The sequence below is a fragment of the Mus caroli genome, chromosome 9, assembly GCF_900094665.2.
Source record: "Mus caroli chromosome 9, CAROLI_EIJ_v1.1, whole genome shotgun sequence".
Taxonomy (NCBI): Eukaryota; Metazoa; Chordata; class Mammalia; order Rodentia; family Muridae; genus Mus; species Mus caroli.
The window spans coordinates 16162551-16176029 of NC_034578.1; the positions used below are offsets into that span (position 1 = coordinate 16162551).

At 35.1% G+C, this 13479-nt stretch overlaps 1 protein-coding gene across 1 annotated transcript; it reads left to right on the plus strand.

Annotated features, from left to right (window-relative positions):
• The first annotated feature begins 6597 nt into the window (after positions 1-6597).
• Positions 6598-9535, plus strand: LOC110301456 (olfactory receptor 7E24-like). The gene is made up of 2 exons (XM_021171922.1): positions 6598-6795; positions 8593-9535. Exon 2 carries the CDS (start codon positions 8600-8602, stop codon positions 9533-9535), a length of 936 nt encoding a protein of 311 aa, XP_021027581.1. The 5' UTR covers positions 6598-6795; positions 8593-8599.
• Positions 9536-13479: the final 3944 nt, after the last annotated feature.

Here is a 13479-nt window from a genome sequence, read left to right on the forward strand (position 1 = left end):
AAGAAAGAAAGAAAGAAAGAAAGAAAGAAAGAAAGAAAGAAAGAAAGAAAGAAAGAAAGAAAGAAAGAAAGAAAGAGGAAGAGAAGAAAGAAGAAAGAGAGAAAGAGAAAGAGAGAAAGAGAAAGAGAGAAAGAGAAAGGAAGGGACACAGAGAGAGACAGAGACAGAGACAGAGACAGAGAGACAGAGAGAGAGACAGAGAGCCTTAGCTCTCTCATATATGTGTAGGTTTATGACTGGATATTTGGTTCAATTTCAGTTGATCACCATGTTGGTTTTTATGCCCGTATTGTGTGATTTTTATTACTACAGCCTTGTAGTGCAGCTTGAAATCAGGAGTGGTTACTACTTCAGAAGTTATATTAATGTATAGGATTGTTTTAGCTATTCTAGATTTTTGTTGTTTGTATGAAGTTGACTATTGTTCCTTCAAGGTCTGCAAATAATTATGTTGGAATTTTTGATGGGGAATGCATTGAATCTGTAGATGGATTTTGGTAGCTTGAATATTTTTTTCTGTTAATCCTGCTGATCCAGGAGCATGGACAATCTTTCTATCTTCTGAAATCTTCCTCAATTTCTTTCTTTATAGACTTGAATTTTGACATACAAGTCTTTAACTCGCTTGGTTACCTCAAGATATTTTAAATTGTTTGTAGCTATTGAGAAGGGTGTTATTTTTCTGATTTCTTTCTCAGCTCATTTGTTATCCCAGATGTCAGGAAAGCAAAAGGCTCCTAGGACCTAACTGGGATGACATTAGCTGAAATACCCAACAAAGGAGAGAAATAGATTCTGAGGAGAGCAGATCCAAAGGTTAGTCATGGCCTCTAGTTGAGGAAATGCAGGGACAAAGAGTGGAGCAGAAACTGAAGGAAAGGCCACCCAGAGACTTCCACACCTAGAGATCCATCCCATCTACAAACACCAAACCCAGATACTATCACTGATGCCAAGAAATGCTTGCTGTAAGGAGCCTGGTGTAGCCACCCCTGAGAAGCTCCTCCAGAGCCTGACTAACACAGAGGCAGATGCTTACAGCCAACCATCACACTGAGCACAGAAGGGAGTTAGGAAAAGAACTGATGGAGCTGAAGGGGTTTGCAAGCCCATAAGAAGAACAACAATATCAACCATCCAGACAACTCAGAGATCCCAGGGACTAAACTGCCAACCAAAGAGTATGCATGGAGGGACCTATGGTTCCAACTGCATATGTAGTAGATAATGCCCTATCTGGCATTAATGGGAGGGGGACCTTGGTGTTGTAGAGGCTTGATGTCCAATGTAGGAAAATGCCAGGGTGGGGAGGGAGGAGTGGGTGTGTAGGAGAGCTCACTCATAGAAGCAGGGAGTAGGGGGGATAGGATCAAGGGTTTTGAAAGGGAAACTGGGAAGGGGGATAACATTTGAAATGTAAATAAATAAAATAACCAATAAAAATATTAGCCATTCTGACTGGTGTGAGGTGGAATCTCAGGGTTGTTTTGATTTGCATTTCCCTGATGACTAAGGATGTTGAACATTTCTTTAGGTGCTTCTCAACCATTCAAGTTTCCTCATATGACAAGAACTTCAAGTCTAATAACACTTCCTTTGTTCTGTATATTTAGTGCTTTGATTATTATGTGTCACAGGAACTTTCTTTTCAGATCCAATTAATTTGGTACTCTGTAAGCTTCTTGTATCTTTACAGGGATATCCCTCTTTATGTTAGGGAATTTTTCTTCTATGATTTTTTATATATTTTTTCTGATTTTTTTTTAGCTTGGAATCTTCTATTCCTATTATTCTTTTTCATGATGTCCTAAATGTTATGTATGTTTTGGTTAGTAATTTCTTAGATGTAACATTTTCCTTGACCAATGAATCAATTTCTTCTATAATGTCTTCAATGCCTAAGATTCATTGTATGATCTCTTGTATTCTTTTCATGTCTACAGATCATGATCACTTACCTAGATTTTTCATCTCAGAATTCCCTCAGTTTGTATTTTTTTTTTTTTTTGCTTCTCTTTCCATGTTCAGGTCTTGAAGAGTTTCCTTCATCTAGTTTGTTTGTTTTTGTTTGTTTTTCTTGAACTTTTGACTTTTTTAATGGATTTATTGATTTCTTATAATTTTTGCTTGTCTTCTCTATTTTTTCAAGGGATTTTTTTCATCACTTTCTCCTTAAGGACTTTTATCATCTTCATAAAATTGATTTTAAGGTTATTTTCTTGTGCTTCGGCTGTGTTGGACTATTCAGGTCTTGCTGTTGTAGAGGAGCTCACCTCTAGTGGTACCATGTTGGGTTGGTATTTGTTGATTTTGTTCTTACACTAGTCTTTAGGTGTCTGGGTTTGGGATGATTACAGGTCTAGGTGCTGATTCTGAGTTTGTCTTTGTTGGATGAATTTTTTATTCCTTTTTGGTCTTCTTGTTTTTGTGGCTTGGATGTCTGGTAGATAGCATAACCTCTGATGGAGTAGGTAATTTCTGTCTAAGTTGGTGCTATACTTCTGAGGGCTAGGTTGACCTTCCTGCAGCAGAGGGTCACTGAATGATTTATGGTGGGATAAAGTGATGAAGACGAGAGTGGATTGTGTTTTTTATTGCTTCTATTTCCATGTTCAGAACTTGTATAGTTTCTGTCACCTATATTGGTTGGTTGGTTTGTTGGTTGGCTAGTTGGTTTGTTTGGTTGGTTGGTTTTTCTTAGATTTTTGACACTGAATAAGTAAAGAGGGTCCACTCTTGGGTTGCCTATCTGTGGTTCTGGAAGCTGATGTGGTGTCTGGTCCAGCAGGAAGTATCTGACTGATTTCACCTATTTGTATTTCTGGCTTGTTCGGCCTACAAGTGTTCTTCAAAGTGTTGTGGCCTATACAATTTCTTCTGAGTGGGATGTTCTGCATCTCTTCTTCTGACTGGCATGGCCTGCTCCCAGGCAGCAGAAGTCTTTCTGAATTGAGGACCAGGGCACAACAGCTGAAGGGAAAACCAGGGAGTAGGCCTTTGGGAACCAAATCTAGAGAGTAGGACAGTTCCTTGAGCAGGTGGGTCACTCACCTGTTTTTCTCATGGGCATGGTTTACTCCTGGGCAGAAGTAGTCTCTACAAGGTGGGGCCAGGTGGATAGGAGTGGAAGGAAACTCTGGTAGGGTTGGATGGGGCATGGGGATATGGAATGGATCTTTGGGAACAGAATCCAAAATCTAGGTAGTCAAGGAGTTCTAAGGGCAGGTGGATCATTCACCTGTTCTTTGGGCTGACATGGCTTCCTCTTGGCCAGTAAAAGTCCCCTCAAGTTGGGATTGGGCACACAGAAGCAGGAAAATATGACAGTAGTATATTTGAGTACTTCTTAAGGTCCTTCAAATTTCTTCAAAATTTTGTTTGTAATAATTATTATTTTTTCCGAAGTGATCAGTCAGTGATTTAATGTGAAAATTAATTAACATCTCTCTGGTTCTTGTTATTGTAATTTTGTTTATTTGAGTGAACAAATCTATGTACAGAACAGTATTTTCACAGTAAGCATATTATTTTAAGTAATTAAGTATATGCACATCAAGGGTCAATAGGAATATATAAATATTGTTATAAGTGCAAAGATATAGTCAATAACACCTATATGATTTTACATTTTGATATAAAGTCAGGATGAATGTAATTTTAAGGATGGCATAGGCTATCCAAGGATCCAATGATAGGTAAGCTAAATAGATTCTGCTTCAAGAACACACTGAAAACTACAAAGAAATTTCCTGAAAAAGAAATTTTAAAAATATTATAATATATAAACTCATGGTCAGAATACACCCATTGCTAGATACATAGAAAATGGAGAACGATTCATCTTAAAAATTAAATAATAACTATGTGTAAACTGTCTACTTATTTCTGTACATTTTTGTCTAGCTGATAAAATGAATATTGATGTTTATATTTCTATTATTGACTATGTTTTACTTTTTAATCTTTCCTATTTTAAAGACTTGGCTTTCTTAACATCCTTTAAGAGATTTGGTGATTTCCTATAATGCTTGTTTGTCCTGCCTTTGTTTTTTGTTTTTGTTTTTGGTTGTTTTTTTCTTTTCTTTTTTCTTTTTTTATTAGATATTTCTTCATTTACATTTCAAATACTATCCCGAAAGTCCCTTATACCCTCTCTCCACCCTGCTCCCATACCCAACCACTCCCACTTCTTGGCCCTGGCATCCCCCTGTACTGGGGCATATAAAGTTTATAAGAAGACCAAGGGGCCTCTTTTCCCAATGATGGCCCACTAGGCCATCTTCTGCTACATATGCAGCTAGAGACATGAGATCTGGGTGTACTGGTTAGTTCATATTGTTGTTCCACCTATTGGCTTGGAGACCCCTTCAGCTCCTTGGGTACTTTCTCTAGCTCCTCCATTGGGGGCCCTGTGTTCCATCCAATAGATGACAATTGGCATCCACTTCTGTATTTGCCAGGCACTGGCATAAACTCACAAGAAACAGCTATAACAGGGTCCTTTCACCAATATCTTGCTGGTATATGCAATAGTGTCTGCGTTTGGTGGCTGATTATGGGATGGATCCCCGGGTGGGGCCATCTCTGGATGGTCCATCCTTTCATCTCAGCTCCAAACTTTGTCTCTGTAACTCCTTCCATGGGTATTTGGTTCCCTATCCTAAGGAAGAATGAAGTATCCACACTTTGGTCTTCCTTCTTCTTGATTTTCTTGTGTTTTGCAAATTGTGTCTTGGGTATTCTAAGTTTCTGGGCTAATATCCATTTATCAGTGAGTGCATATCAAGTGAGTTCTATGTGATTGGGTTACCTCACTCAGGATGATATCCTCCAGATCCATCCATTTGTCTAAGAATTTCATAAAGTCATTGTTTTTAATAAGTGAGTAGTACTCCATTGTGTAAATGTACCACATTTTCTGTACCCATTCCTCTGTTGAGGGACATCTGGGTTCTTTCCAGCTTCTGGCTATCATAAATAAGGCTGCTATGAACATAGTGGAGCATGTGTAGGGACATCTGGTTTCTTTCCAGCTTCTGGCTATTATAAATAAGGCTGCTATGAGCATAGTGGAGCATGTGTTGTTTTCTTCAAGAGATATATAGAAGCACAAACTCATAATCAATCTTGTGTCAGAATTCTATCTCGTTGGAATCTCATAGAATTTATAACTATAGCCCACAGGTTCAGCATTCTAGACAAATAACTATATAAAGTCGTTTGTAATTTAGCATAAATAAAACTTGATTCAGTAGTTATGTGTTGCTATCGGAAGCCCCAGTAGAAAATCTCTTCCATTATTCTCATGAAATCATGTAGTTGTGCAGACCAATTTAACAATAATTGACATAATTTTAGCTATGAGGATGGTGAGTTTATAAATGACAGCCTGAATATCTTTACCTATGACTTGAGAAAATAATTGTCAACAGGGTGTTTAGTAGGCTTTGCTAGCACAGTGTCACCTCAAAATATAAAGCATCCTTTTCAGTACAGTTTGAATAAAAATGGATAGAGCAGAAGTGTAGGCTAATAAGTCTTTAACACATTAGATTCATAATTTGAATTTTTGTAATGATTCAAAGTTGTAATATCAATATGAAAATTACTTTGTTAATAATTCTTTTTTTAATTTATTTTTTATGCTCCATATTCCATTCTCTGCCCTCCATTCACCTTGACTGTTTCACATCCCACACCTCCTCCCCATTCCACCATGTCTCCACATGAATGCCTCTACACACCCTCCACTCCACCTCACCTCTAAACTTCCTAGGGCCTCCAGTCTCTTGAGGGTTAGGTGAATCATCTCTGAATGAACACAGACCCAGAAATGCTCTACTGTATGTGTGTTGGGGGTCTTATATCTGCTGGTGTATGCTGTCTGTTTGGTAATCCAGTATTTGAGAGATCTTGGGGGTCCAGATTAATTGAGACTACTGGTCCTCCTACAGGATCACCCTTCCCCTCAGCTTCTTTCAGTCTTCCCTAATTCAACATCAGGGGTCAACTGCTTCTGTCCATTGATTGGGTGCAAATATCTGCATCTGACTCTTTCAGCTGCTTGTTGGGTCATTTCAAGATTATAACATCAATATGAAAATTATTTTGTTAATATTTCATTCTGTATAGGAAAAATAAAAGATTCAGATGTACTATGTTGATTATTTTACAACAATGAGATTAAATTTTATATCATCAAAGTGTATAAATGTTTGTAATAATAAGCACTTTATGAGGTATTGTCTCCATATATAAGTGCCACTTGATTGGAAATCATTCTACATTGACTTGTCTAAAATTAGGAAATCTTTTTCTTTGTAGCATAAATTGCTGAATCATAGATTTGTGCCAAGTTCCTGACAATTAGTAGGATGAAAGTAGTTAGATTTTTAGTGTACATAGAACCACACAAAGTTTATATACAATAGTTTAACCTAAGTACAGAGAGCCCACAGTCATACTGTGGATATTCACTTTCTCCTATTCTTCTATAATTAATACAAATTCTGTAGGGACTAGTACAACCAGGTCCCATTTGTGTAATTATGATATGCTGCACTGAACCTTCAAGACCATAGAATGGTCAGTAATCAGTCTGTAGAAGTTTCTAACTCTATATCTATCCTGGTTACAGAGGGTAGCCTTCATCTGACTACTCTAGTAGGCATGGTGGTGTGTTTGAATCTTCATTGTTTCTTCATGACTTAGAAGGAAAGTAGTTTGACTGAATAAGTGCTGAGAGATGGTAGATATGAAAAGGATTATTACAAGTCTTCAAACCTGATAATTTGGGTAGGTATTAGGGAAGAATAAAAATAAATGAATAAGAATAAGAATAAGAATAAGAATAAGAATAAGAATAAAAGAGTAAGAGTAAGAACAATACTAGAATATATTTTATTCTGATATATATGTCACTTTAATTGAGGTATCAGACATCTTATTCAATTTGGTTTTCGCCAACTATGGCTCTATGATACATGTGTATATCAAAATTGGTAATCTATTAAGGAATATCCAGATTTCAAATTTTGTATTCATGTTTTATTAGAATGAAAATTAATCTTGCATATTTTCTGAAATTTATAAAATATTCCATAAACATTTTTTACTACCAGTAATTATAACATATCATTTCTACATAAATATTCAAACACACAGTGGGCCTAAAATATGAATTCTGAAATTTGAGTAATGGTATCAGTATTCTGAACATGTGGATGTGTTAAAAAACATCCAGTTAAATATATTTATTAATGAGACTGAGTACTGCTTTATTTTAAAAACATAATCAGACAAAGTAGGTACTAATGATGTATGCCTTGTACATAAGGAAACTGACATTATTTGTAAGTACTTTAAATTCCTTTTTATCCAGTTTACACAGGTCCTTTGATGAAGGTTAAATTAGATTTTGTACTTTCTTTATGTTGTTTACTTTTCCCCATTCATACACTATGACCTGACAAAATAATCAGCTCTGTTTTCTTCAATGCAGATGAAGAAGGTATGCAAACCTCTACACATCTCTTAAGGTGTGTATGTTAGTTAGAAATACAAAGGTTTGAACCAAGAATTTTAAAGATCAATCACAGATCTTAGAGTCAAAAAAATTATGACAATGCTAACACAAAACATGGGATTGAGTTTTTAAAAAACAAGTGGTAGGTTGTCTGTTTTGATACAAATAAACCTATATAAGATTTTTAATTTCCAAAGGGACTTCATATAATTTACATCATTTAAGTAACCAGGAAGAGTGAATGTCAATGTTACATTTGTTGTCACCGATATCATATAATTATCTTCAACTATTAAACCATTTTTACAAAAAATTGAAAATTATCAAAGCCAAAGCTATAAGTTACATATTAAATAATTTAGAAATCATCCTCCTAAGAGATAAGTAAGAATAATGCTTAATTCCTGGGGGTAACTGACACACTATAATGTTTAAAAAATAAAAATTATGAACTTTAATTTTGAGGAAAAAAAAACACTTTCTACATAGCCATACTGTCTCAAACTCTTTCTGTTATTCTGACAAATAGATATCAATTTAAAATCTTGTTATGGTATATTTGTTTCACACAATATTGGATTTAGCAATTGTGTTTTAAGTGTAGCATGAACTTTGACCAGGTTCACTCACTAACACATTTTTTCTGCTTACCTCCCCCTCCTCCCCCAATGTTTCCTCCTCCATTTCTAAAATAATAAGCCTTTAGACTTTCCTCTGCCTCAATCTCCCAAGCATGGGTTTTACAAGCATACACTGATTGTATGACTGTATCAGATAATTTAGTGTTCATATAGTGCTTCCAATTCTTGAAATGAACATGGGTATATAATGCCTTCTACCCAGGCTCATATGCATGAAGAAAAATTATTTGTGTACCTAAGGAAGTGAGTAGCACATGAAACGCTAATGAACTACTTCAAAGATTGTGTTTGTGGAAACCACAAATACTTCTGTATTTATGTGGGAAACCTTAAGTGAGAGTATTTACATTCAAATTTCTTAGAATTCAGAGTGATTTTATATTTGACTTATTCATTTTGAAATCATTATTTTTTTCTTTCTAAAAGGGTGATCATGAAACTAAAAATGAAAAACATAACACATGTTTCACAATTTTATCTTCTGAGAGTATCTGATGATCCAGAACTGCAGCCCTTTCTCAGTGGGTTGTTCCTTTCCATGTACCTGATATCAGTCCTTGGGAACCTCCTCATCGTCCTGACTGTCAGCTCGTTCTCCCACCTCCATACTCCAATGTATTTCTTCCTCTCCATTCTGTCCCTGGCTGACATTGGCTTCATTTCTACAACAGTCCCAAACATGATTGCAGAGCTTCAAATCCACAGTCCAGTCATATCCTATGTGGGCTGCCTCACTCAGATGTCTCTTTTTATCATTTTTGCATGTATGGATAATATGCTTCTGGCTGTGATGGCATATGACAGGTTTGTGGCCATCTGTCACCCACTGCGTTATGCAATAATCATGAATCCTTGTCGCTGTGGAGTCTTAGTTTTAATGTCTTTTTCTGCTAGCCTTTTTGAATCCCTGCTTCACAATTTGGTTGCCTTACAACTTAAGTGTTTCAAAGATGTGGCAATTGCCAATTTCTTCTGTCACCCTTCTCAACTTCTAAATTTAAGTTGCAACAACACATTTAATAATAACATACTCATGTATGTTATTGGTGTCATACTTGGTGTTGTTCCCTTATCAGGGATCCTTATTTCATACTTTAAAATCATTTCTTCTATTCTGAGAATCACCTCTTCAAGTGGGAGATATAAAGCTTTCTCTACCTGTGGGTCTCACCTCGCAGTGGTATGCTTATTTTATGGAACAGGGCTTGGAGAGTATTTTGGCTCACTTTTGTCTCATTCTTCTGGAAACAATGTGGTGGCCTCATTAATGTACACTGTGGTCACCCCCATGCTAAATCCTTTCATCTACAGTCTGAGGAATCAGGACATTAGTGATTCCCTTAAAAGGCTCCACTTTTGTACTGGTTAATCACAGGTCCCATGGAATCAGCTGGATATTTTTGAAGAAAGTTTTAAAAACTAACCATCTAGAACTGTGTGTACTGCCACATTGTTCCCATGATCTTTCTAAAGGTTGATGCATTTAATTAATTTGTATTCATAACAAAATGGTGCTTTACTAGAGTGACAATAGAAGAAATTGCAAGGTTTCTCTCTAAGACAGGCTGAACTGAAACTTCTGTATCTGCCTCTGGCTCTTGAGTGCTACAACTAAGGTATGTGCGACAACACTCAGTTGAATTTATTTTTTTTTTATTTCTAAAAAATCCAGTTTCAAAGGTCAACTAAATTTATGGGTTAAATGATAGTAAAGGTTGTTGAAAATTGTGAATGTGACCATACTAAGTAAGACCCTGAAAACTGTCACTGCCATTTGTTTTTCTTATGTACACCTTACACTATAAAACCAGTTGAAACTCAAAAGAAAATTAAAAGAAATTAACATAATTTATATAATTATAATATTAAGTTTACTTCTGAGTAGAGAAAGGATCCCACTATTTTTGTGGACATTTGTTTTACTCATTTTATCCTCCTCTAATTCTTTCACATGTCTCTCCTCTTTTTTTACATCTTTTTACTCTGTCTCCTCTCCTCAATCAACTACAATATGTGAACTCAGTTGACTATTTCTAAGCACTGTAGATTGAATGTCAAATATTATGCAGAGTAATCATCCAGTGTCTCCAACACCAAAGTTGAACTCATCTAATTATATTAGGCTCCATTTAAGTGTCTCCTCTTTTTTATTTTTATTTTTTACAATGCTCCTATCTTCTCATGTCAATCAAAAAGAAAGAGCCTTGAGAGTTTGGTCAGCATATTTCAGTATATGTGCACTTGAACTGTGTTCCTTGATCTTTAGTCATGAGACACACAATGGATGAAAAAATACCAGAAGCATTGTTTCTTCATCATCAAGACTAACACTGAGTACTGAATAGAAGGATGTGCTTATAATATGTGAAATTTAAGATATGGGACTTGTTAAGTTTTAGGTAGTGGTTGATGTGGGCATCCTAGGAATCTTATTCAAAACATACTTTCATCTATTGCTGAGTATATGTCTATAAACATCTTATATAGGGAAACAGAAAATATCTCTCAATAAGCTCATCCTTAAACGTATAAAATAATTTTAGTGTGATTATGAAAATGAGGATGGTGGTACAGCAGTGTCTACAATACAAACAATTATGAAGGATGCTTCTGATTTCCAAACTCTGAGCTCAAGAGCTCTGTTGTTTAGATCAGTATCTATCTATCATCATGTTTTCTACTTGACTTCCCTATTTTATATGTGACACATTAGGTTTATTTTATATAAAAGAACAGAGGTTGTGTGTAAATTGTTATGGTTCTTTGGTCAAGAAATCTGGGATCATTTGTGGCATCTCTTTACAAATCATAGGCTGTGCATTAAACATTGAGGTTTTATTTTTTCTGTTGAGCTCAATCTGTATACATTTTTTATTTTCTTGTCACTCTAGTATGAGAAGCCTCCCTCATTTGTGCACTTTCACATCAGTTTGTTTTATTTTGCTCTGTTTTATTTTTGTCACATGGAATATCACTGGCAGAAATTTGCTTCATGAGTAATAGAGAAACTAACTAAGGTCATTGTAAGACAAGAAGGGTTTAGCAAGAGAGGTGCAATGAGGAAAGCAAATATGTATGAGATGCTATTGATGTAGGCCTTCTCCTTTTTTGATAACTTAGTCATACAAAGTACTTAAGTTAAATGTTAATTGCTGTGTCCACAGCTTGTAAATTCTTTTATAAATTTTTAAAGTAGTGAAAGTGTTTAATACATTCAAAAGGCCACTGTTTTAAATGGAACCAAATGTAAAAACATGAAAAATACTTTTTCCCATATAATTGATAAAACTGTATGGATTTGATACAAATAAACATGTACAGAACCACTTCAAACACTTGAAATATTTAATATATTAAAATCACTGATGTGGATTTTATAATAATGGCACATTTGTGGACTTATAGAAAATATTAATGTGTGAACTGGCTAGTTTTAAGTCAACTTGACAAAGCTAGAATTATCTGAAAAAAGGAAACCTTAATTTAGAAAAATGTATTCCTAATATGTGGCTATAGGACATTTTAATAATTAGTAAGTGATGCAAGGGATTCCATGCCTGGGTTGGTGGTCCCAGGCTATATAATAATGCAGGCAGGGCAATCTGTGGGGAGAAAACCAGTAAACAGCATAACTTTAGGTCCTCAATATCAACTTCTAACCCCCAAATTCCTACAATGTTTGAGTTCCTATCCAACTTCCTTTGATGATGAACACTGCTGTGGAAGTGTAAGCCAAATAATCCCTCCACTTGCTTTTAGTCATAGTGTCTCATCACAACAGTAGTAACACTAAGAAAATGTGTTTTTTAACAAAGCAGTTATTGAAATTTTAAATTTACAAAACAAATTTGAAGGAGCTACACAATAATTTCAACAAAAATGACAGTCATTTACTGTCATTCAATATTTCCATATATTGAAACTAAACTAGCTATTCTTATCCCCTTCAAGTATGCAAAAATAATATGTGTAAATTAATTCAATATTGAAATATAACTTGATCATTATAAAGTCAATACTCCTTACCCTAGATATGATAATAAAATAATCATAAGCTTTCAAGATCTTTGAATTTATTGACACATGTAAAGGAACAGACACACTCCTGTGCCCCATGAATATACAGTACTGATAGATAAAAAGCACTCAGAACTTTTGCCTCCATTGTAAAATTTTGCTGCATCTCTAACACTGGAACAGACAGGTAAAATATCCACAAACCTCTCAGTTCCAATATTTCTTGAATCCATTTCTATTAAGAAACTGGACAGAGTTTAAATCTGAATACTACAAATATCTGTGGCCATGTACTTAAGAGTCCCTGATTAAAATGCAAGCATGTTTCCATTTCTGATATTCACTTACAGAAAGTGATACATTGGGTTAGAAGTCATCTCTGTTCAAATGAAAATGAACACACAACACATCAAAACCTATAGTTGAATGCATTTCTGAGGGGAAAGTTTAAACTTAGAACTCAAAACATTGGTATTACAAATCTAATCTCTAAAAAATTAATAACTTAATGATTTATGGAAGCCTGAGAACATAAAAAGAAACCAACCCAAACTAATGAATAAAAACAAACAGTAAGATCAGGGGAAAAAAATCAATGAAATAGAAACAAAGAAAAATAAAATGGTTAAAATGAAGAGCTGATTCTTGAGAAACATGAGGAATATTGATAACCACTTACCCAAATTAAGCAAAAGAAAAAGGGAAAATACAAAGATGAATCAAATTATATAAGTAGATACAGCCATTACAACATATGCCAATACAATCCAAAATATCATAAGTCCATACTTTAAAAACTTATTCAAACAAACTAGGAGTTCTAAAATAAATGTATAAAATTCTAAGTGCATATAAACTACTAATGTTCAAACAAGGGAATATAAAATGGCCACATCACAATGAGATCAAAGCAGGGGAAAACCTGGCTTAAAACAAAAATACCTGCCAGGTATCTGTACATCCTGTGTTGTTGGTCAGGGTAGCCTCAGATGACTCCTAGCTCATGTAGAATATTTTCCTTTCTCTTGATTGCCAGCAATAATTAGATGATAAGACCATATCTCTGCTACATTTAAAAAAAATTAAGCTGGATTTAAGCTTAAATCTTCCTCCTGATGGCTAGATTTCACAGTGTTGAAATGCTATGTAGGCTTCAGAGGGTGTTAAAATATCAATGAAAGGAAATATATAGACTATAGTGCCAACCTGCCATGATTACTGAGACTATTGTACTCTAACTGTAACAGGCATAACCAACTACTATCAGTGTGGCTTGACGCCCCCCCCCCCCCTTTC

Bases quoted from the DNA above. Each gene is read 5' to 3' on its own strand.
- LOC110301456 (XM_021171922.1), top strand. From the start codon at position 8,600: ATGAAACTAAAAATGAAAAACATAACACATGTTTCACAATTTTATCTT.